The following is a 21,587-nucleotide window of genomic DNA, read 5'->3' as shown; positions in this document are numbered from 1 at the left end:
CTCGTACAAGTCATTTATAAAAATCATAAAGAGCAGGGGTCCCAGAACAGATCCTTGCGGAACACCACTTGTCACCAACCTCCAGGCAGAATATGCTCTGTCTACAACCACCCTCTGCCTTCTGTGGACAAGCTAAATCCATGCAGCCAAGTTTCCATGGATCCCATGCCTCATGACTTTCTGGATGAGCCTACCATGGGGAACTTTGTCAAAAGCCTTACTGAAATCCGTATACACCACGTCCACCAGTCTATCTTCATCAATTTGTTTTGTCACCTCCTTGAAAAAGTCAATTGGGCTCATGGAGGCACCATCTGTCCCTTAAAAAGCCATGCTGACTATCCTTAATAAGTCTATGCTTCTCCAAATGCTCATGAATCCTGTTCCTAAGAATCCTCTCCAATAGTTTGCCCACCACTGATGTAAGACTCACTGGTTTATAATTCCCAGGATTATCCCTATTACCTTTCTTGAACAAGGGAACAACATTGCCATCCTCCAATCCTCTGGTACCTCTTCTGCATCCAGGGAGGATGCAAAGATCATCGTCAATGCCACAGCAATCTCTTCCCTCTCTTCCCATAGTAACCTGGGGTACATCCCGTCCAGCCCCAGGGACTTATCTATCCCATCGTTTTTCAGAAGCTCCAACACTGTCTCTTACTTAACCTTGACATATTTCAGCACATTAGCCTGTTCTATACTGAACACATATTCGTCCAAGTCCCTCTCCCAGGTGAACACTAAAGCAAAGTATTCATTAAGGGTAATAGTGACATTACCATTTGAATTAATGAAAGAATAAAACAAATGGCAGTTGTCTCATTGGAGTCATAGAGTTAAACAGCATGGAAACAGGCCCTTTGGCCCAACTTGTCCAAGCTGATTGCATTTTCTACTTGAGCTAGTCCCATTTCCTCAGGTTTGGACCATATCCGTCCATACCTTTCCTATACAAGTACCTATCTAAATGTCGTTTAAATGTTGTAATTGTACCTGCCTCTACCACTTCCTCTGGCAGCTCGTTCCAGATACCCACCACCCTCTGTGTCGAAAAAGTTGCCCCTCAGAACCCTTTTAACTCTTTCCCCTCTCACCTTAAAGCTATACCCTCTAGTTTTAGACTCCCCTACCCTGGGAAAAAGGCTGTGATTATTAATAGTGAAGGCAAAATGTTTGATGTGACCATAAGCTCAGAGTTTGAACAATGCTGCAAATTGAGTTTAAACTAATGACAGGAAGAAGGAAAGTTCTTTACTGAAGAATTGTGTGCAATTCTGGTTGTCCAATTACAGGAAGGACGTGGAGTCCTTGGAAAGGATGCAGTAAGGTTTTACTGGGATGCTGCCTAGATTGGAGGATATGAGCTGTAAGTAGATGTTGAACAAACTTGGGTTGTTCTCTATGGAGTGTCAGAGATTGAGAGGAGACTTGTTAGAAGTTCATAAAATTATGAGAGGCATAGATGGGTAGATGGTCTTTACCCTCAGGGTAGGAATGTCAAGTACTAGAGGACATCCATTTAAAGTGAGAGGGGGAATGTTAAAAGGAGATGCGTGGGGCAAGTTTTTTACACAGTGGTAGATGCCTGGAATGGGCTGCCAGAGTAATGATGGAAGCAGATGTGATAGTGGCATTTAAGAAGCTGTTAGATAGACACATGAATATTTGGGGAATGGAAGGATATGGATCATGTACAGGCAGATGAAATTTAGTTTAATTCTGCATCATGTTCTGTGCAGAAATCTTGGACTTGTTCTATGTTCAAATGTACTAAGTTATTGAAGCAATCAGATGAAAATGAAAAGGGTTAGGATATTGAGGAGGTTCAAATAAGAGGCATGATTAGAGTGTTAAAATAACAAAATGGCAAAAACAGTGTACCCTAAAGAAACAAAATTACAGCAAAGGTGACAAACAGACCTGTTAACTTCGCCTGATTATGGTTTCCAAAGGATTTGTGAGTGGATACAAATGTATTGGGAATAACAAGTCTGAGAGTGATTATTTTCCAAAGCAACATTTCAATCAACTTCCTCCAAAAACACTAAGCTGCTGTAACTAAACCAAGCCACACACAAGACCCTTGCAGGAACCTGGGATTGAATTACAGGTTTATGGTCCTTGACAGATTGTTTATGCCTGCATAATGGTTCCACAGTGGAGCCAGAAGGAGGTTTTGCAGAACATGAGATGATCATTGTAAGGCTTTTACTCAGACCTAAAAGGATTTTTCATTTCTTAACCCCCTCCAAGAACCCCACTGTTGGTCTTTGACAGCATTGGAAGTAAAAAGCCAAGTTGTTAATACTGCATGAAGTTTCAAAGAATCCTCGAAGACCAGAGAATTTATCATTAAGTGCATGCTTAAAACCCCCTCCCAAACCCCAAGGTCATATGTGCACAGCAGGAGGCCATCAAGACAATGCTGCCTCTCTGGAAGAACAATCCAATCAATTCTGTTCCCTGTCCACAGGCTCCTGTTCCCACCACCCCTAGAGCCCTGCAAATTTATTTCCCTTAAGTGTCCATCCAATTTCCTTTACAAATCAATGACGGTTTGCACTCTACCACCCTGGTAAATGTGTGTTCTACCTCATTAGCACTCACTGTCATAGTGTTTTTAAAAAAATCTCAAATCTCCTTTGCATCTGTTGTCCAAAACCTTAAATCCTGCATGTCCTTGTACCAGCAGCAAATAAGAACAGCTTTATGTTGTCCACCTTCACTAAACCTTGTAGATCACATTCAAAACTCCCCTCAATCTCATTCGCTCCAGGGGGATTTTCCAACTCACCTTTACATTTAAAATCCCTTTACTATTCTGCTAAGTATCCTCCGCACACTCAGAAACATTCAAACTCTTCCCAAATTGTAGTGATCAGAATAGAACGCAACACTCTGGTTTCTAGCATCCAGAACTTTGGCACTTTGGCCTTCATAAATCAGGGCATTGAGTACAGGAGTTGGGATGTTATGTTGAAGCTGTACAAGACGTTGGTGAGGTCGAATTTAGAGTATTGTGTGCAGTTCTGGTCACCTACCTACAGGAAAGATATCAATACGGGTTACACCCGAACCAGAAGGAGGCCAATATCCTCGCAGCGAGATTTGCTAGGGTGGTTTGGGAGGGTTTAAACTAGTTTGTGAGGGGGAAGGGAACCAGAGGAGTAGGTCAGAGGAAGAAGGGAATGGGGAAAAGTTAGATCAAACAGGTAGAGAGGATCTGGGGACGGAGAAGCAGAATACAGGCTATAAAAATAATAAGGTAGATGGACTGAAGTGTGTTTACTTAAATACAAGAAGTGTCAGGAGTAAGGGGGATGAACTGAGGGCTTGGATAAGTATGGGGGACTATGATATTGTGGCTATTACTGAGACGTGGCTGACGTCAAGAGAGGAGTGGATATTGAATATTCCTGGTTTTCGGTGTTTTAAGAGGGATAGGGAAGGGGGAGAAGAGGAGGGGTGGCGATACTGGTCAGGGACACTGTTACGGCTGTGGAAAAGATGGATGTTGTAGAAGGATCATCTCTAGAGTCCGTATGGGTGGAATTAAGGAACAAGAAAGGAGCAGTTACACGACTAGGAGTATTCTATAGGCCCCCCCAGTAGCAGTAGAGATATAGAGGAGCAGATTGGCAGGCAGTGTTTTGAGAGAAGCAAAAATAACAGTGTTGTTATAATGGGAGACTTCAACTTCCCAAATATAGACTGGAACCTGCTTAGTGCCAAAGGTTTAGATGGGACGGAGTTTGTTAAATCTGTCCTGACGCAGTATGTTGACAGGCTGACTAGAGGGAATGCCATGTTAGATCTAGTTTTAGGAAATGAACCAGAACAGGTGAAGGATCAATTGGTGGGCGAGCATTTGGGGGACAGTGACCATTGCTCCATAACCTTTAAAATTGTCATGGACAGGGACAGGTGCAGAGAGGACAAGAGGATTTTTAATTGGAGAAGGGAGAACTATGAGGCTATAAGGAGAGAACTTGGGAGTGTAAATTGGGATGTCCTTTTTAAAGGAAAATGTACCATGGGGATGTGGTCGATGTTCAGGGATCTTATGCAGGATGTTAGGGATAAATATGCCCCGGTGAGGCACAGAAGGAGTGGCAGGGTGAAGGAACCGTGGGTGACGAGAGAGGTGGAACGACTTGTTAGGGAGAAGAAGGTAGCGTACATGAGGTATAAGCAGCAAGGTTCAGACAGGGCCCGTGAGGAATATAGAGTAGCGAGGAAGGAACTTAAGAAAGGGCTGAGGAGAGCTAGAAGGGGACGTGAAAAGGCGTTGGCTAGTAGGGTTAAGAAAAATCCCAAGGCCTTTTTCAAGTACGTGAAGGGTAGGAGGATGGCTAGGGTAAAGGTAGGTCCAATTAAAGACAAAGGTGGGAGAATGTGCCTGGAGGCGGCGGAAGTGGGAGAAGTTCTCAATGAGTACTTCTCTTCGGTATTCACCGAGGAGAGGGGTCTTGATGATGTGGAAGGGAGTGCTGGTAGGGGTAATGTTCTCGAGGTTGTAGATATCAAGAGAGAGGATGTGTTGAAGTTGTTAAATAATATTAAGACAGATAAATCTCCGGGGCCTGACGGGATTTTCCCCAGGCTGCTTCGAGAGGCTGGGGAGGAGATTGTTGAACCGCTGGTAAGGATCTTTGAGTCCTCGTTGTCCACAGGGATGGTGCCAGAGGATTGGAGGGTTGCAAATGTTGTCCCCTTGTTCAAAAAAGGTAATAGGGATAGGCCAGCGGTGAGTCTCACGTCTGTGGTGGGTAAGCTGTTAGAAAGGATTCTAAGGGATAGGATTTATGAACACCTAGAGAATCATGGATTGATTAGGGACAGCCAGCATGGCTTTGTGAAGGGAAGATCTTGCCCCACAAGCCTGATAGAGTTCTTTGAGGAGGTGACCAGGAAGATTGATGAGGGCAGTGCGGTGGACGTGGTTTATATGGATTTTAGTAAGGCGTTTGATAAGGTTCCTCATAGTAGGCTTCTTCAGAGGCCAAGGGATCCAAGGAAGCTTGTCTGTGTGGATTAGGAATTGGCTTGCCTGTAGAAAGCAGACGGTTGTAGTGGAAGGAGTGCCCTCGGATCGGAAGGCAGTGACTAGTGGTGTCCCGCAGGGATCGGTTCTGGGACCTCTACTTTTTGTGATATTTATAGATGACTTAGATGAGGGGGTGGAGGTCTGGGTTAGTAAGTTTGCGGACGACACTAAGATAGGCGGTGTTGTGGATAGTGTGGAGGGCTGTCGGAGCTTACAGAGGGATATTGATAGGATGCAGAGCTGGGCTGACAAGTGGCAGATGGAGTTCAATCCGGAGAAGTGTGAGGTGGTACACTTTGGAAGGACAAACTCCAGGGCAGAGTACTGGGTGAATGGCAAGGTACTTCAGTGTGGAGGAGCAGAGGGATCTGGGGGTTCATATTCACAGTTCATTGAAAGTTGCCTCACAGGTGGAAAGAGCAGTTAAGAAGGCCAATGGGATGTTTGCTTTCATAAATCGCGGGATTGAGTTTAAGAGCCGTGAGGTGATGATGCAGCTTTACAAAACCCTAGTTAGGCCACACTTAGAGTACTGTGCTCAGTTCTGGTCGCCTCATTATAGGAAGGATGTGGAGGCGTTGGAGAGGGTGCAGAGCAGATTTACCAGGATGCTGCCTGGATTAGAGAGTATTGAATATGAGGAGAGGCTTAAGGTGCTAGGGCTTTATTCACTGGAAAGGAGGAGGATGAGAGGAGACATGATAGAGGTATATAAAATACTGAGAGGAATAGATAGTCAGCGCCTCCTTCCCAGGGCACCAATGCTCAAGACGAGAGGGCATGGCTTTAAGGTTATGGGTGGGAGGTTCAGGGGAGATGTCAGGGGGAGGTTTTTCACCCAGAGAGTGGTTGGTGCATGGAATGCACTGCCTGGGGTGGTGGTGGAGGCAGATACATTGAACAGGTTCAAGAGCTTGTTGGATGGGCATATGGAGAATTGTGGGATGGGGGGGATATGTGGGAGGAAGGGGTTAGGTAGTGTGAGGGTGGTTTGATGGACGGCACAACATGGTGGGCCGAAGGGCCTGTTTTGTGCTGTATGGTTCTAATAAGCTTGAAAGAGTGCAGAGAAAATTTACAAGGATGTTGCCGGGATTTGAGGAGCTGAGTTATAGGGAAAGGTTGAATAGGTTAAGTAACATCCTTGAAAATCTTTTCTGCACTCCTTTAAGGGTTAGGGTTGTCACTTTTTGGGAAAGATCAGAGTTTGAGGTAACTTGGTTGAGGAATTTTCAGGGTGTGAGGTGTTCAAGAGGCTTTTTTATGGGTTTTGAGGTGTTGCATTCTGGTAATACTCTGGTTGCATTCTGAAAATCCAGCACTGGTTTCAACCTTGCTGAAGTGACAGGGTTTGTAATATTTGATTTGTTTCACAGCATGAAGTGGTTGATTAAGCTACTTTGGGCTGCAGGAACAGACAATACTACTGTAATACTGATAAACAGCTGGCATTTGTTGTTTTGAAGTAAGTGTATCCTTTAAGGTTGTTGTTCATCATTAATTATCATGGGACAAAGCCTCGAAAGCTATAAAATTTCAAAACAAGTGATGAAGAGTCTGAAAGAACAATGTTTCTTTGCCTGATAAACAACAACATGACAAGAATTTTTAATTTCATTATAACACCTAACACCAAAAAATATTAGTCCTGAATTTTCAGTCTGAATTGAAGCAAAGACATTATCCTCCTAGTTCTAAGAAAGCTGCCCGGAAAGGACAAGCTACCTCCAACAGAAACTTGCCTTTATCCAATGTCAGCTACTCTTCAATGTCAGTTCCATAGGATCCCTGGAGCCCAGAATATGTGATGTTGTAAAAATTTGCTGAGCAGCCAATTGCATTGAAGAATTCTCACTCACAGCAAATTGGAAAATTCAAATCACTATTTTTAATTAACTTTTTTTTAAACAGGGCATTAAGTAAATGTTAGGAAGTGTAGCTGATGAAATTAGAAGCTGAAATACCATAAAATATCTCATTGTGAAATATTCAAGTATGGATATTACAATCCATTGGGCCAGACAGTTTGCTCAGCAGTATTTATGGCTTATTCTCTATTGTAAGTTCACAAATCGGCTGTGCCAAAGACAGGATTGTCAGAATATTTCACAAGTTCTCAAAGCTGATACTCACATCAGTTCTAATAGTGCGGCCAGTACAAGAGAGCTGATTCACTGGTAGCAATATTAGGACTTTTCAGGGTTAAGTTATGCTTGCACAGAAATCCCCAAGTTACAGCCAGTTTCATGAATGTAACCACCATGAACACCAGTAGGTTTATTGTCATTACTACTGCTAAATCTGGACCCAAAAATGCATCTGAACTTGACCTTGCCATATAACTGGAGGAACACTTTGGTGTCAGGGTTTGACCTGTTTTACACCAGTTGTGTAATCTACATTCAAGATCCCTTGGGTTAAGTATGTCTGTGTCCCATTAGGAAAAGCAAGCACCTGGACGCTGCTTGTGGATTCCTTGGAGCTTCTTGACTGAGTGTGGATGACTGTTTTTTGTGGTCATGCATCGCACAGACTTGAGGAAGACCCCAGTATATTTCCTTAGTAACTTCATGATGTATGATTTAAAAAAATAAACACAATATCTCGGAATTGTACAACTATAACAGACCATTTGTTTCATCGTGCTGGTGTTTGGTCTTTGAGAGAGACAGCTAGTTAGTCAAGTTGAGTTTCTTGTCATGTGCACAGATATGGTGAGGTACAGCACAATGAAAACTTGCTTCATAGCATTGATGTTTCCAGTCTGTCCATAGTTTTTCAAATGCTTGCCCTTCAAACATTTATTCAATGTCCGATTGAAAGCCATTGGTGAATCTGTTTCGACCATCCTTTCTAAGTATTCCAGACCATGACATGTCAGAAGAGACTAGAAGAGTACAGCACAAGAACAGGCCCTTCGGCCCACAACATCTGCACTAAACATGATGTCTAATTAAACTAAATCTCTTCTGCCTGCACATGATCCATATCCCTCCATTCCCGTGTCTATCTCAAAGCCTCTTAAACAACATGATTGTATCTGCTTCTACCACTACCCCTGGCAGCCCATTCCAGGCACCTACCACTCTATGTAAAAAAAAAACTTGCCTCACACATCTCCTTCAAATTTTCCCCCTCTCACTTCAAATGCATGTCCTCCAGTATTTGACATTTCTACCCTGGGAAAAGATTCTGACTGCTGACCCTAGCTATGCCTCTCATAATCTTATAAACTTCTGTCAGGTCTCCCCTCAGTCAGAGAAAACAACCCAAGTTTGTCCAATCTCTCTTTCTACCTCATACCCTCTAATCCAGGCAGCATCCTGGTAAACCTCTTCTGTACCTTTTCCAGAGCCTTCACATCCTTCCTGTAATGGGGCAACCAGAATTGCACACAATTCTCCAAGTCCACTCTTTGTTAAAAGTTATACGGCCTCCAGTAATTAAGCTTGTTTTATGTTGATACTGTTTAATGTACCTGTATAATCTGGTAACTTGGTGGTGACATAGTGTCTGTGTTCTTGTCATTTGAACCGGTTGTCCTCTTCACCCACAGGTGTCATAGCTGCTGTGATCTTTGTGGTTATTTGCCTCTTCGTGGTTATGATCCGCTACCTGTACAGGCACAAGGGCACGTATCACACCAATGAGGCTAAGGGCACAGAATTTGCTGAGAATGCAGATGTCGCTTTGAAGAACGATCCCAACTTCCAAGACTCTGTGGACGAAAGTAAGAAGGAATACTTCATCTGATGCCGAGATCACCAGACCGTGAAAACCACAGCCAGGACTTGCTACCTGTGTTAAATTTTAAAGACCACTCTAGGGAGGGGTGGGGGGGCGGGGGGAGAGCTTGGAAGAAGAGAATTTGTTTATTCATTGTTAACTCTTCCTTCTCTGGGAAGAAATCATAACCTGGGCTTTCAATTTACAAGCAAAAAGTATGCACTTGTAAAATGGACAATAATAGGTGACATAACTATACTATATTAAGTTTCCAAAGATGAGCACCACGGAAGTGCCATATATCACAGGTGCACAGACATTAAACTGATGTCACCTACTACACTTAATAACCTGCTTCATAGATCCATAAGAAGAGCTCTAATGTCTGTAAACAAAACCACCAGCAATCTATTTTTAGACTAGGCCACCAGTTTTGTAACTAGAGCCACGTGCAATGTTTAACACTTTAAGTGCCAATACAAGAGAGAGCTATGTCTTTTTGTGCTCTACACTTTGATTGGAGCAATTCTGATTTTATAGCCTTGATCCCTCAAATGGTTAATAAAATTTTTTCTGGCTTAGTGCTGCAGTTCCACTGTAGACTGCCTTTCTGAGCAATCCAGGGAGCAGGTTCTATCCCTGTTCTGCTTTGTTAGTTGATATCGAAGGAACCAGCGTCCAGTGCTTACAACATCTCATCCACTTTCCCAATGGAAGGTTAAAATCAGCTTCTCCTAATTGAAGTTCAATGGCATGTTTCCAGCAATTTGCAGATAATAGTTCAAAAGCCAGGTCATGCAATCCCTCAGTTCTGACCCATAGAACACTCATGCAAGTTGGACACAGTCAAGCTGCACTGAGGAGTGAATTCAATGAGGTAGATGAGGAGAAGAATTATACTGTCCCCATCCTGGAAGTGTGGTAATTGGTTACAATGAGAGAGAGAAAGAATCTATTGGGTCAGATCCTAATTCTATTCACTACTATCATGTGACAATGATTTACAGTAAGATCTGCTATTTCTATAAATGATCTGTCTTTGTTTTCTGACTGTGCTCGTGGTTATTTTAGATCCTAAGAGACATACACTGAATGTCTCCATCCTCCTCGTATATATATTGGTTTATACAAGTGCTGTTACATTAAAATCTGACTAAAATAGACCATTTATTGCTTATATGTCAATACATACATTTCTATTATCATTTTAATGTTAGTGAAAGCTTTATTGTGCATTATAAAAAAATATGAAGGACATTGGACAATAGGATAAGAATGTTTCTCATTGTACATGTGTGTGTGCGTGCATGTAATTTTTTTCTAAGGTTGTCCACTCTGGATGTGGTCTTGAGGTTCTATCACATGACCAATTATTCTACCCAATCAAATCCATTCTTTCTATCCTCCCAGCTTCAGGGCACTAATCATTAATTCTTCACTGAGCTAGTCCTCACTCCTATTTCCAAACACACCTATTTACATCTTCCAGTGCTGTGTAACAATTCAGCATGCAGAAACGAGCCTTAATCTGCTCAAAACTCTTCTCTGCCTCACACTTCTTCCCTAGAAAAGCAGCAGAGACTGGAGTACATGGAAGAACAACTCCACCTCATGCCCATATCGTCATGTACCGCTCCATCTACCAGCAGATAATCACCAATGTTGAACCTGTGAGCAGAGGTTTTAAAATAAATTACTTTTTTTTAAAGATATTTGATTGTCAAATCCCCTTCCTCGTGGAGGTGGTTACCATTTTCAGCTTCTTCCCTCAAGTTACAGAGAGGAGAAGGGCAACCTGTTTCAAAAAACATTTTGTGGGTTCCAGTTATAAGCATGTGCAGGGAAAGATAAGTATGTGCTCATTTAAATATGCAGATGCTATTAAATATATATTGGCTTTCTCCTGAACCAGTACAAATGAACCCTCTTGCTACTGAGCCATGAGGCATGGGGGCAAGCCCTTTGGTTCACTGAGTCCACTGACCATCAAGCACTCATTCACACTAATCCAATTTTTTATTCAACCCATAGTCCCATCAATTCCCGATCTATACACAAGGGGCTATTTTCAGTGGCCAATTAACCCGCAAACCTGTCCACCTTTGGGGTGCGGAATAAAGCAAGAGTACTCAGTGGAGACCCATACAGTCACAGGAAGAGCAGGCAAACTCTACGTGGAAAGCACCCAAGGTCAGGGTCGAACCTGGGACGCTGGTGCTGCACCCACAGCTCCAGCAGCTCTACGAACTGTGCCATTGTGCCGTGTGGAACAAAGAGTAGTAATGTTTTAAGATGTTAGAAGTATTGGTGAAGGAGCATACATTAGTGGAACTATCAATATATTTAATGTATAATTCCCACTGGAATCCATTGATATAGACAATAAAATGTGTCTCCTACATCCATCTGGATATGATCTGATCATTTGAACCTGGGCAGAACTGAGGTGCAATCCTTGAGTCTAAAAATTGGTTTATTATTGTCACGTGCACCGAGGTAAAGTGAAAAACTTTGTTTTGGATGCCATCCATACAAATCATTTCATTCCAACAGTGCATTGAGGTAGGACAAGGGAAAATAATAACAGAATGCAGAATATGTGTTACAGTTGCAGGGAAAGTGCAGTACAGGCACACAATAAGGTGCAAGGCCATAACGAGGGAGATTGTGAGGTCAAGAGTCCATTTTATCGTATTAGGGGACTGCTTGATAGTCTTATAATAGCGGGATAGAAGCTGTCCTTGAGCCTGGTGGAATGTGCTTTCAAATGTTTGTATCTTCTGACCGATGGGAAGGGGGAAGAAGAGAGAATGTCCCGGGTGGGTGGGGTCTTTGATTATGTTTGCTGCTTTACTGAGGCAGTGAGAAGTGTAGACAAAGTCCATGGAGGGGATACTGGTTTCCGTCATGTGCTGAGCTGTGTCCACAACTCTCTGCAGCTTCTATCTCTAACTATCATTTGGAAATGAAAAGAAGTTGCATTTCTGTAAATAAGAACTTGTGTATCTCAGTGCTTGACTGTTCAAGTGTGGTCACTATTATAGTGTGAAAAAAAAACATCTTCCAAGTGACATACAATAGCTCCCACAAGCAACAAGGTGATAATGACCAAATAATCTGTTTCTGCATCCTTTATTTGGGATTAAATACTAGCATTCATTCCAGCAAATGGATTACTGAGGAAAGTGTGGTGGAGACAAAGTTATATCCTTTAATTTTTTTCCTTTCACTATGTAATCATTTAGTCAAAATTGGGGTTGTGTATAATTGGAAATCTGGCATTCACCATAAAGTGATGTCCTGGATCCCAAAATGTTAAGGATTTTAATAATTGCATGAAACAGAAATTGTTAATCCTCAACATGTTGGGCAGCATCCGTGAAGAGAGAAACTGAGTTAATATTTCAGATCGTTGACACTTTATCTCAGCTAATGTAATAACACTTGTACATAGTGGAAAAAAAAACAAATTGCTAGAGGAACTCAGTGGGTCAGGCAGCATCTGAGGAGGGAAGTGGACAGGTCGAAACTCCCAGGACAAGACCTTTCATCTGGACTGAAAGATTGGAGGGGAGATAGCCAGTATAAAGAGGTGAGGGGAAGGGTGGAGCAAGATCTGCTGAGCGATGGTGGATCCAGGTGAGAAGGGGGGATTGACAGATGGAGGAGGGAAGAGTGGAAATAGTGACAAGAGGCTGGGAGGTGATAGATGGAGGGCTTCAGATGATGGAATTGATAGGAAAGGAAGGTAGAGCATAGGACTTTCAGTCCAGATCTCTTTATACTGGTTATCTCCATTCTCCTCTTCCAGTCCAGATGAATGGTCGTGAACCAAAACCTCCATTGCCCCTTTCCCTCCATAGATGCTGCCTGACTCACTGAGTTCCTCCAGCAGTTTGTTTTTTTTTCTGCTCCGGTTTGCAGCATCTGCAGTCTCTTCTGTCTCCTGTCAAAATTTGTCTATACCTAGATATACAGCTGCAACTCTTCTGAGGAAGGGTCATTGACCCGAAACACTGAGTCTATTTCCCTCTCCACAGATTCTACCTGACACGCTGAACATTTCCCAACATTATTTTCAGATTTCTGGCTTCTTTAGTTTTATGAATTTGCAATAGTACTTGTTAATTTAATTGAGGATCCCGTCACCATGAAAAAACCCAGTCTCCACATTTATTTCCTTATGGCATTGCAGGCGGCCATTTTCTCCCCTCAAGACCAGCGGACCCAGGTACGAAATGAAATGTTGAAGAGCTTTAGTAACCTTAAATCTGAGTTAAAGCCCTCTCAAGTGCATATGTCATGGCTCATGTTACTTGCCAATTGTATCCCAGATTATTTTCCTGAAAGAAATCGATCTAAAGGACCACTGCATTTTCAGTCAGGCAGGTGATCTGGTGCTAGTCTTCTGGTCAAAATCACAGAAGAATCCCTGTTGTCTTTTATACAGCCAGGGCAAACCATGGTGGAGTTATTTATAATAATATGTTAGTGTTTAGTAGCTCATGATGACATCCAGGCCAGCTGAGTATATTGCTCCAGCCCTCAATAAAATGCAATCTCAGTCAGGAGTTTGCAAAATGGCTCTATGACCATGAACACAATTCAACATATCTTCAATGTCCCATTTTTTTCAATAAATAGGTACAACTTTTGTGTCTTGCATGACTGGAATTCATCACCGTTCAATATTTATCTTGCAGGTGAAAACACAGAAGCTTGAAAATCATATCTTGGATTACAATCTTGTTGGTCTTTGCTCCTGGAGGCTAGATTTTGCGTCATTGCCTATCAGACTGATTATAGTTGGAGCACTTGACAAGTATACATCTTGTGGCTGGGGGACGGATTGTTATGTCACAGAAGAAGGCCATTCAACCCATCCCAACTTTTTACAAGAACAATCCAATCAGTCCCATTCCCCAGCTCGTTCCTGCAGTCCTGGAAATATTTTTCCTTCTCATACCAAGCCAATTGTTCTTTTGAAATCCAATATTTGAATCTGTTTCTACCAATGTTCACGAATCAGAGGGAGCAGATTTAATGTGATTGGCAAAAGACCAAAGGAGACATCAGGAGATACTTTTAACATGTGTAATAGTTATGATCTGAAATGTGCTGCCTTAAAACGAATGAAAGGTGATTGACTGGAAATGTTAGTGATGTTTCTCTCTCCTGAATTATTGAATATTTTCTGATTTTAAATTTCCAGCATCTGCAGTAATTTGCTTCTGAAGCCCAATTGTTATGTCTCTTTCCAGAGCACAAGATGAATTTGGATAGAAATGTTCATCTTATCTGGAACACTTTTTTTCTCCAAAGGCAGCTATACTTGAACATGACCCACTGTGTATCTTAAACTAGCACTCCTCAAAGTTTTTTCTTGTGACCAAGGAGAAGCAAAAATGTTACGCCTTGAATAAAATCCGTGTTCCTCGTCTTGTTTGCAAAACGTCACACAAAATGCTAATTTTAAATAATGAATAAATTTAAGCACTAATTTCACATGCAATTTCTTTTAAATACAATACGGTGAACAGTTTCAACCTAAGACCAAGTCCAGCCATCTGTTCACTCCTTCCTATCATTAAATAGTAAGATATTTAAGATAAGATGAGATATTTATTTGTTAGTCACATGTACACTGAAACACACAGTGAAAAGCGTCTTTTTGCATTACTGAGAATGTGCTGGGGGCCGCCCGCAAGTGTCGCCAATGAGAAGATCCTTCACACGGATCAAACGATCAACCACATCTCATTGTCCCATTTTCTGGTCCTGTGTCAGCTGTGTGTTCACCTGTCATCACACATGACTACAGGTTAGAACAGGGAGCTACAGAATCCAGGCCAACAACTGTTCCCAGGCCCAAAGCTCCCAGGCCCGGGATCATGAGCCTATTTTCTGAACACATTAACACCTACTTTCTTCATTCTGGTTGTAAGAGCAGACATCAGCTTGTAACAACTCATCTCCTACATTTCCATCCCAGTGATTTCTTCATTGTAACACTACCAAATGGGGATGAATTTCTCGGAAAACAACTTTAGGTTTGACTTTGCATGTACCAATATCATGATATGGGATTAGGACAATCATATGCCGCTTAAGGGCAATAATAAGAAGCATTACCAATTAAATTTATTATTTTTCAACAAGCAGAACTTAAGAAATAGACAATCAAAACTGGCCATCATCTGCTAGGGATAAGTAGGCTGTTTGGATTCCCCAGTGGTAGACCTTGGGTTCAGCGACATCACTTGTCTGGAATTAAATCCGGTGATAAACATTCAACTGGACTGCCTACATTAATTGTAAACATGCTTGGGTGTACAATGGAGTGCTTCTCAACATCACCTATCCAGGGGAGTATGTCCTCACACTGTCGCAGAGTCTTCCAATGCAAAAAGAGCACTTGCGGGCTGCCCCCAGAACACTAAACGCAAAAGATGCATTTCACTGTGTGTTTCGATATGCATATGACTAATAAAGATACTTTATCTTAATTTGCGCCATTGTGCCCGTTCTAACATCTGGAATGCTCTCCCTAGCTGTTGAGCCTAGAGGTCAGTTGAAAATTTCAAAGTTGAAATGGAAGCAAAAGACTGCAGATTTTGGAAATCTGAAAGAAAACCAGAAAATGCTGGAAAAACTCAGTAGGTTAGGCAGCATCTGTGGAGACAGCAAGAACAGAGTCAAGAGACTGAAACAAAGACTTCCAGAATTGTCATACTCTGCATTTCACACTTCCAACTTTTTTTGCTTCTTTTCCCACTCTAATTGCTGGTAACAAAAGTAAAGTTACTGCAACAAACCAGGTCTCCACACTATTATGACGTTCCCTTTGTTGTCTTCAGCTTGTTACTTCAACAGAATTGTTTCCTCACTTTTCCAGTTGTGATGAAGGGTTTTTGACCTGACCTGCTCTTTCTGGCTTTTTCTGTTTTTTGTCCCAAAGATGAAAAGGATGAATTTTTGAAATAAAAGCAGAAAATGCTAGAAATGTACAATATGTCAGGCAGCATCTGAGGAGAGAGAAACAGTGCTAATGTTTCAGGTTAGTGACCTCTCATTCACATGAATATAATTTTTTGTTTGGCAAGGGCAAACAGTTATAGAACCAGCATGGGTAGATGGAATTGGACACAAATCATCTGCACTCTTATAGAATGAAGGAACCAAATCGATGAGTTAAATGCTCCAACTAGACCAACGTGGAATGAAAGTTAACAAAATTAAAATCAAGCTGAAAATAAGTTGTGACAAACTTCTGACTGTTATGGAAGCTTAAGGCAATGTCTTGAGATTGGAAGCCAATGCTTTGTCTATTTATGGTTATAAATGGGCAAGGTTAACCTGGAAATAAAAGACATTTTCTCCTTACATCTGTTGGAGAAAATGTACGTTCATTCGGTTGCTTGCGATAAGGCATAAGCCAGTTTTGTTTTCACTTGAAAGTCATCTCCTTGCAGGATTTCTTTGAATACTGTGAACATATTGGATACAGTGTTAGCAGAGGTTGGGTGCTTGACAAATTCACCTCTAAGTGAGAAGATGTTGGGTTTATGTTCTACTCTGGAGAATGGAGTACCAAAATCAATGTAGTTGGTCCGTGTAGTAATGAGAGAACGCAACACTGTTGGAAGCAGACCCCTCTCTTGGCATTAAGAGTCCCTAGCGCTATTGTAAAGAGGACTAGATGCGATATACTGATTAATATTTCTCTATCATGATTAAAAAATTTCAATTATATCACTGTTATGTAATCATTACTGGATCTAAACCTAAATAAAATTTGAGACAATTCAAAATGGTAGATCAGGAAAAACTATTTCCTCCGATGAGAAGCTTGGTAATCAGATTTAAGGGCATAACCTTTAAGATATTTGGTCAGCATGCCAGGGGAACAGTGGTTGGAAACATTTTTAAATAGCAAGATACTGTGATCTGGAAACCATTGTCTGAAAGGGTGGTGGCAGTGGGTTCAGTAAACTACCTAAAAGTATATATGTTTAAAAATAGGGGTGTGGGGAAGAAGCAGTCGTTTGGGTCTATCTGGGCAGCTTGTGGAACAAGTACAGATATGATGGGTCCAATACTGCCTCCTATGATGTGTGATTCCATAAGTCTGTGACATATAAAATGTTCCTAATAAAGACAAATGCTTATGAATAAATATATAATTTGTTTTTGTAAGTGAACTGAGAGATGGTTATACAAAGTGGATAAATGTGATAAATAGTAACTGCTGGCAAAATGCTACTGATTGATTTGCACCACAGTACAAACAATATCGCTTTGATGTCCACAGTCTGCAAATCCTTCAGACAGGATTTAACAGAAGCGTTAAATTAATGGGACTGTTTTCCTTCAAGATAATATCACTACGGTAATAGAAAAGCCTTAGTTTATGAGATTTTTTTTTATTGCAGCTGATATAATATGGTTGATGTTTTTCATGAGGCAAAAATTATATTTCAGAGACTTTATCCTGTTGTTACTAGATGCTGATTGGAATGGAGAGTAGGAGGGCACTTTAATGTTGGACTAGTTAAGCAAGAACTCTCATTTGTATAGCACCATTCACAGCCTCAATATGTTGCAAAGTACTAATGAGGAATTGTAATTTCTGCGATAATGGGGAAAGATGGCACAGAGCAAAAGTTCACAGGGTTCACAGGGTCAAACAATAGTGATAACAATAATAATAATAAAACTAAGTTAATCTGTTTATGGGAAATAAAAGTAGAAAATGTTAGAAACACTCATTTGGGTATATGGAATGAGCTGCCAGAGAAAGTGGTCAACAACATTTAAAAGACACTTGGACAGGTACATGGATAGAAAAGAATTAGGGGGATATGGGTTAAATGCAGGTAAATGGGACTAGTTTATATGGGCATCTTGATCGGCATGGACAAGTTGGGCCAAATGGCCTTTTCCAGTGCTGTATTGCTTTATGACTCTATGACTATCAGCAAAGAGAAACAGTGATATAATGCTTCAGGTCTAAGACCCTTCATTAGAACTGGGAAAGAGGGAATGCAAGTTAGTTTTTAGTTGCAGAGAAGGTAGGGGAGGGGTGGGTAGAACAAAGGGAATATCTCTGATGGGCTGAGACCAAAAGGGTTAATGCAGCAGTTAGACAAAGATTATGGGCTCCTGTGGGAATTGCCCAGCAACCTGACTCCTAGTAACACATAACACATTAAGCCATTTCATTTCCCCTTATCACAGATATTCCCTTTGTTCTACCCACTCCCCCAACCCCCAATTGGAAACTAATATTATGAGAGGCATAGATAGAGTAGACAGCCAGGATCTTTTATCCCAGGGTTGAAGTGTATAAAACTAGAGGGCATGCATTTAAGGTGAGAGAGGGAAAGTTGAAAGGAAATGTATGGAGCGAGTTTTTTTACACAGAGAGTGGTAGGTGCCTGGAATGTGCTGACAGGGTGGTGGGGGAAGCAGATACAATAGAGATGTTTAAGAGGCTTTTAGATAGGTGCATGAATGTGCGGGGAATGGAGGGATATGGATCATGTGCAGGCAGAAGGGATTGAGTGTCATTAGCTTAATTAGTTCGACACAACATCGTGGGCTGAAGGGCCTGTTCCTATGTTGAACTGTTCTATACTCTATGTTCTTTCCCTGTCAAGTGCAAATTTGGAAGACTGCCTGTGAATAGATCATAGGATGAGACTTGCTCTGGGCAGATACTTTGCTGCAAGTGATAAATAAATCATACAGCAAAACCATCTGTGGAGTGAGATCGCTTGGAAACAGATGTTCAGGGCTATTATTTACACCAATATCTCTCAATTAAGAATAACTAAATAGCTAAAAGTTTATTACAATTAAACAAACAAGGTTGCCACTGTCCTTGCTTCTAAACTTCATAGACTTGGAAGTCACAATGCAAAATTACACAGAACATTTGTCAACAAGTTCTTCAGGCCTCAAAATTAATCCTCTCCCATAATCACCTTTGAAAATCCAGAGGAAATCTGAATCAGCACTTTGCTAGGATCAGTTCCACTCTTCCAGTTCTATTTTTTCCCCTGTTGAGAAATTGTGCCTTTTAATAATGGCATTCAACAACAACCTTCACTTAAACATTGCTTAAACATCCTAAGACAACTCACAAAAGCATAATCTGATGTCTGCTTCATCTTTCTTCAGTGTCTACACCGTCATATCCATTTGATCGATAATGACAAATGAGAAGTATGAATTATTAACTTCAAGGACAATTCACATTTAAGTAATACTTATTTCAACAAACAAGAAGACCATTTGACCCACAATTTCCAGGCCAGCACCCACCAGAACAGTCCCACCAGTCTAATTCCCCATCTCCTTTTCCTGTAATCCTGCAATTTATTATTTCTCCTAGTATGACAAAATGGACCCTAGACCTCACAATCTACCTCGTTGTGACCTTGCACCTTACTGTCAACCTGCACTGCATTTTCTCTGTAGCCGTTACACTTTATTCTGTATTCTGTTATTGTTTTACCTTGTACTACCTCAATGCACTGTGTAATGAATTGATCTGTATGAATGGTATGCAAGACTGTACCTCAGTACATGTGACAATAATAAAGCAATTCCAATTCCAACATGCCCAACCACCCTTTGATCTTTTTTTCCACCCATCTACAGGGAGCAATGGCCAACTGGCTTTGGAATGTGGGAGGAAAATGGAAATTCTGGAGGAAACCTACATAGTCACAGGGTGACGATACAAATTCCCACTGACAGCTTTGGAGGTCAAAATGAAACTTAAGCCCCTGGAGCTGTAAGGTAACAGTCTTTATCTCTGTGTCATCATGTATTTAAAAGAGTGAAACTATTCCAAGGAGTATAATCATTCAAAATTTGACACTGAGTCTTAGTCAAAGGAGTGAATTAGGGGAGAAGATAGAGAGGTGCAGAGGGGTAATTACAGAGATTAGGGTCTGTGCTGCTGAAGATACAGCCACCTTTGATGGAACGATAAATAGTTAGGTACAATTAACTGACAACATATTGGGAGCTTGCTTTAGAATTGAAGGTGCTCGTCTCTATCTCCACCTCCGCACCGCCCTCCCCCAACACATCTCGCTCCGATCCATGTGCCCGTCATCTCCCTCCTCACCTGGTTCCACCTATCCCTTGCAAGCTCCTGCCTCACCCCTCCCCATCACCACTTTATACAGGCTATCTCCCCTCTACACACTCAGTCTTGATGCAGGGTCTCAACCCAAACTGTCGACTATCCCACAGATGCTGACTGACCCGCTGAGTTCCTCCAGCAGTTTGATTTTTTTTTGTTACAGATCTGCAGCATCTGCAGCCTCTTGCGTCTCCAAATCTCTATTTCAAGAACATTGATGGAGAAGTAATTACTGACAGGATATCTCCACTTCTAAGTTTTACCCAACACCCTACTTGAGGTGATAGAAAATACTTCAGTTTAATGTTTCATCTGAAAGGCAGCAGTCCCTTATTGGTAATTGGTTTATTATTGTCACATGTACCTAGATCCAGTGAAAAGCCTTTGTTTGCGAGCCATGCAGACAAATCATTCCAAACGTAAGTACGTTGAGGTAGTACAAAGGAAAAAATAATGCAGAATATACTGTTGCTGTTACAGAGAAAGTGCAGTGCAGGTGGACGAATGAAGTGCAAGGACAATCACAAGGTAGACCGGGAGATCAAGAATTCATCTTTTAGCGTATGAGAGGTTTGTGCAGGAGTCGGATAATAATGTGATAGGAGCTGTCCTTGAGTCCTGAAGCCCAGATTAAGTTCTCGCCATTCAGTCTATGTGGAACATTGAGTTTTGTTCTCCTTTATCTTCTCTTTCTAGCCAGTCAAACCTCCAAAGTCTCTAATGTTCTTCTGAGTCTGACCTCTTGCACATCCCTTAATACTTTCAATCTACCATTGCCTTCAGCTTCTCGGTCCTAAGCTTTGGACTTTGCTGTCCGTCTAGCCTCTCTTAACATGCTCCTTAAAATCTATCCCTTGGACCAAACTTACAGTACTCTCTCTGATACCTCCTTTGGTCTGGTTTCACCTTCGATGTGTCTTGTTGGCAAGGCTGCAAGGAACAGCAATCATTTAGTCTCATAAGTGCCACAAGTTTGGGACTCCCACACAAATGCACAAGGGCATTTGAGCACAAGGGCAAAAAGGTACTTGGACAGGTACATGGATAGGAAAGGTTTTGAGGGATATGGACCAAATGTGGGCAAATGGGACTCGTTTAAATGGGAATCTTGGTCGGCATGGACCAGATGGGCCGAAGGGGCTGTTTCTGTGCTGTATGACTCCGTGATTCTATAACTCTATGGCAGATGTTTAAGGTGAGGAGTAAGAGGAACAGAGGAGATCTGAGAAAGATTTATTCATCCCTCCGGGGGCAGCTGCAATCCGGAATAGACTTGCAAGAAATTGCAGAGTTGTGGACACAGCTCAGGCCATCATGAAAACCAGCTTCCCCTCCATGGATTCTGTCAACACTTCGCGCTGACCTCAGGAAAGCAGCCAACACAATCATAGACTCCACCTACCCTAGACATTCTCTCTTCTCGCCCCTCCCATTGGGTGGAAGATACAAAAGCTTGAAAACACGCACCGCCAGGCTCAAGGACAACTTCTATCCCTTATTCTATGAGACTCTTGAAGGGACCTCTTGTATGATAAAATGGGCTCTTGATCTCACAATCTATCTTGTCCAGACCCTTGCACCTTATTGTTTACCTGCACTGCACTTTGTCTATAAATGTGACACCATATTCTGCATTATGTTATTGCTCTTCCC

The 21,587-nt window shown here is 41.7% G+C and overlaps 1 protein-coding gene across 5 annotated transcripts in view; it reads left to right on the top strand.

Annotated features, from left to right (window-relative positions):
• Positions 1-21,587, top strand: part of gypc (glycophorin C (Gerbich blood group)) — a 99,575-nt gene that overhangs the window by 77,338 nt on the left and 650 nt on the right. For 3 of the 5 annotated variants that reach the window (XM_052020415.1, XM_052020425.1, XM_052020391.1), the window contains one exon: positions 8,607-11,177. In XM_052020415.1, coding sequence (XP_051876375.1) covers positions 8,607-8,803 — 197 coding nt within the window. In that variant the 3' untranslated portion in view covers positions 8,804-11,177. Of the gene's footprint in view, positions 1-8,606; positions 11,178-13,479; positions 16,920-21,587 lie in introns of those variants that run through there. The other 2 variants (XM_052020398.1, XM_052020406.1) reach the window with 2 other exon arrangements.

Source organism: Pristis pectinata, chromosome 1, assembly GCF_009764475.1.
Source record: "Pristis pectinata isolate sPriPec2 chromosome 1, sPriPec2.1.pri, whole genome shotgun sequence".
Taxonomy (NCBI): Eukaryota; Metazoa; Chordata; class Chondrichthyes; order Rhinopristiformes; family Pristidae; genus Pristis; species Pristis pectinata.
The sequence above is the reverse complement of the archived record's forward strand: the minus strand, read 5'-3'. Positions and strand labels throughout refer to the sequence as shown.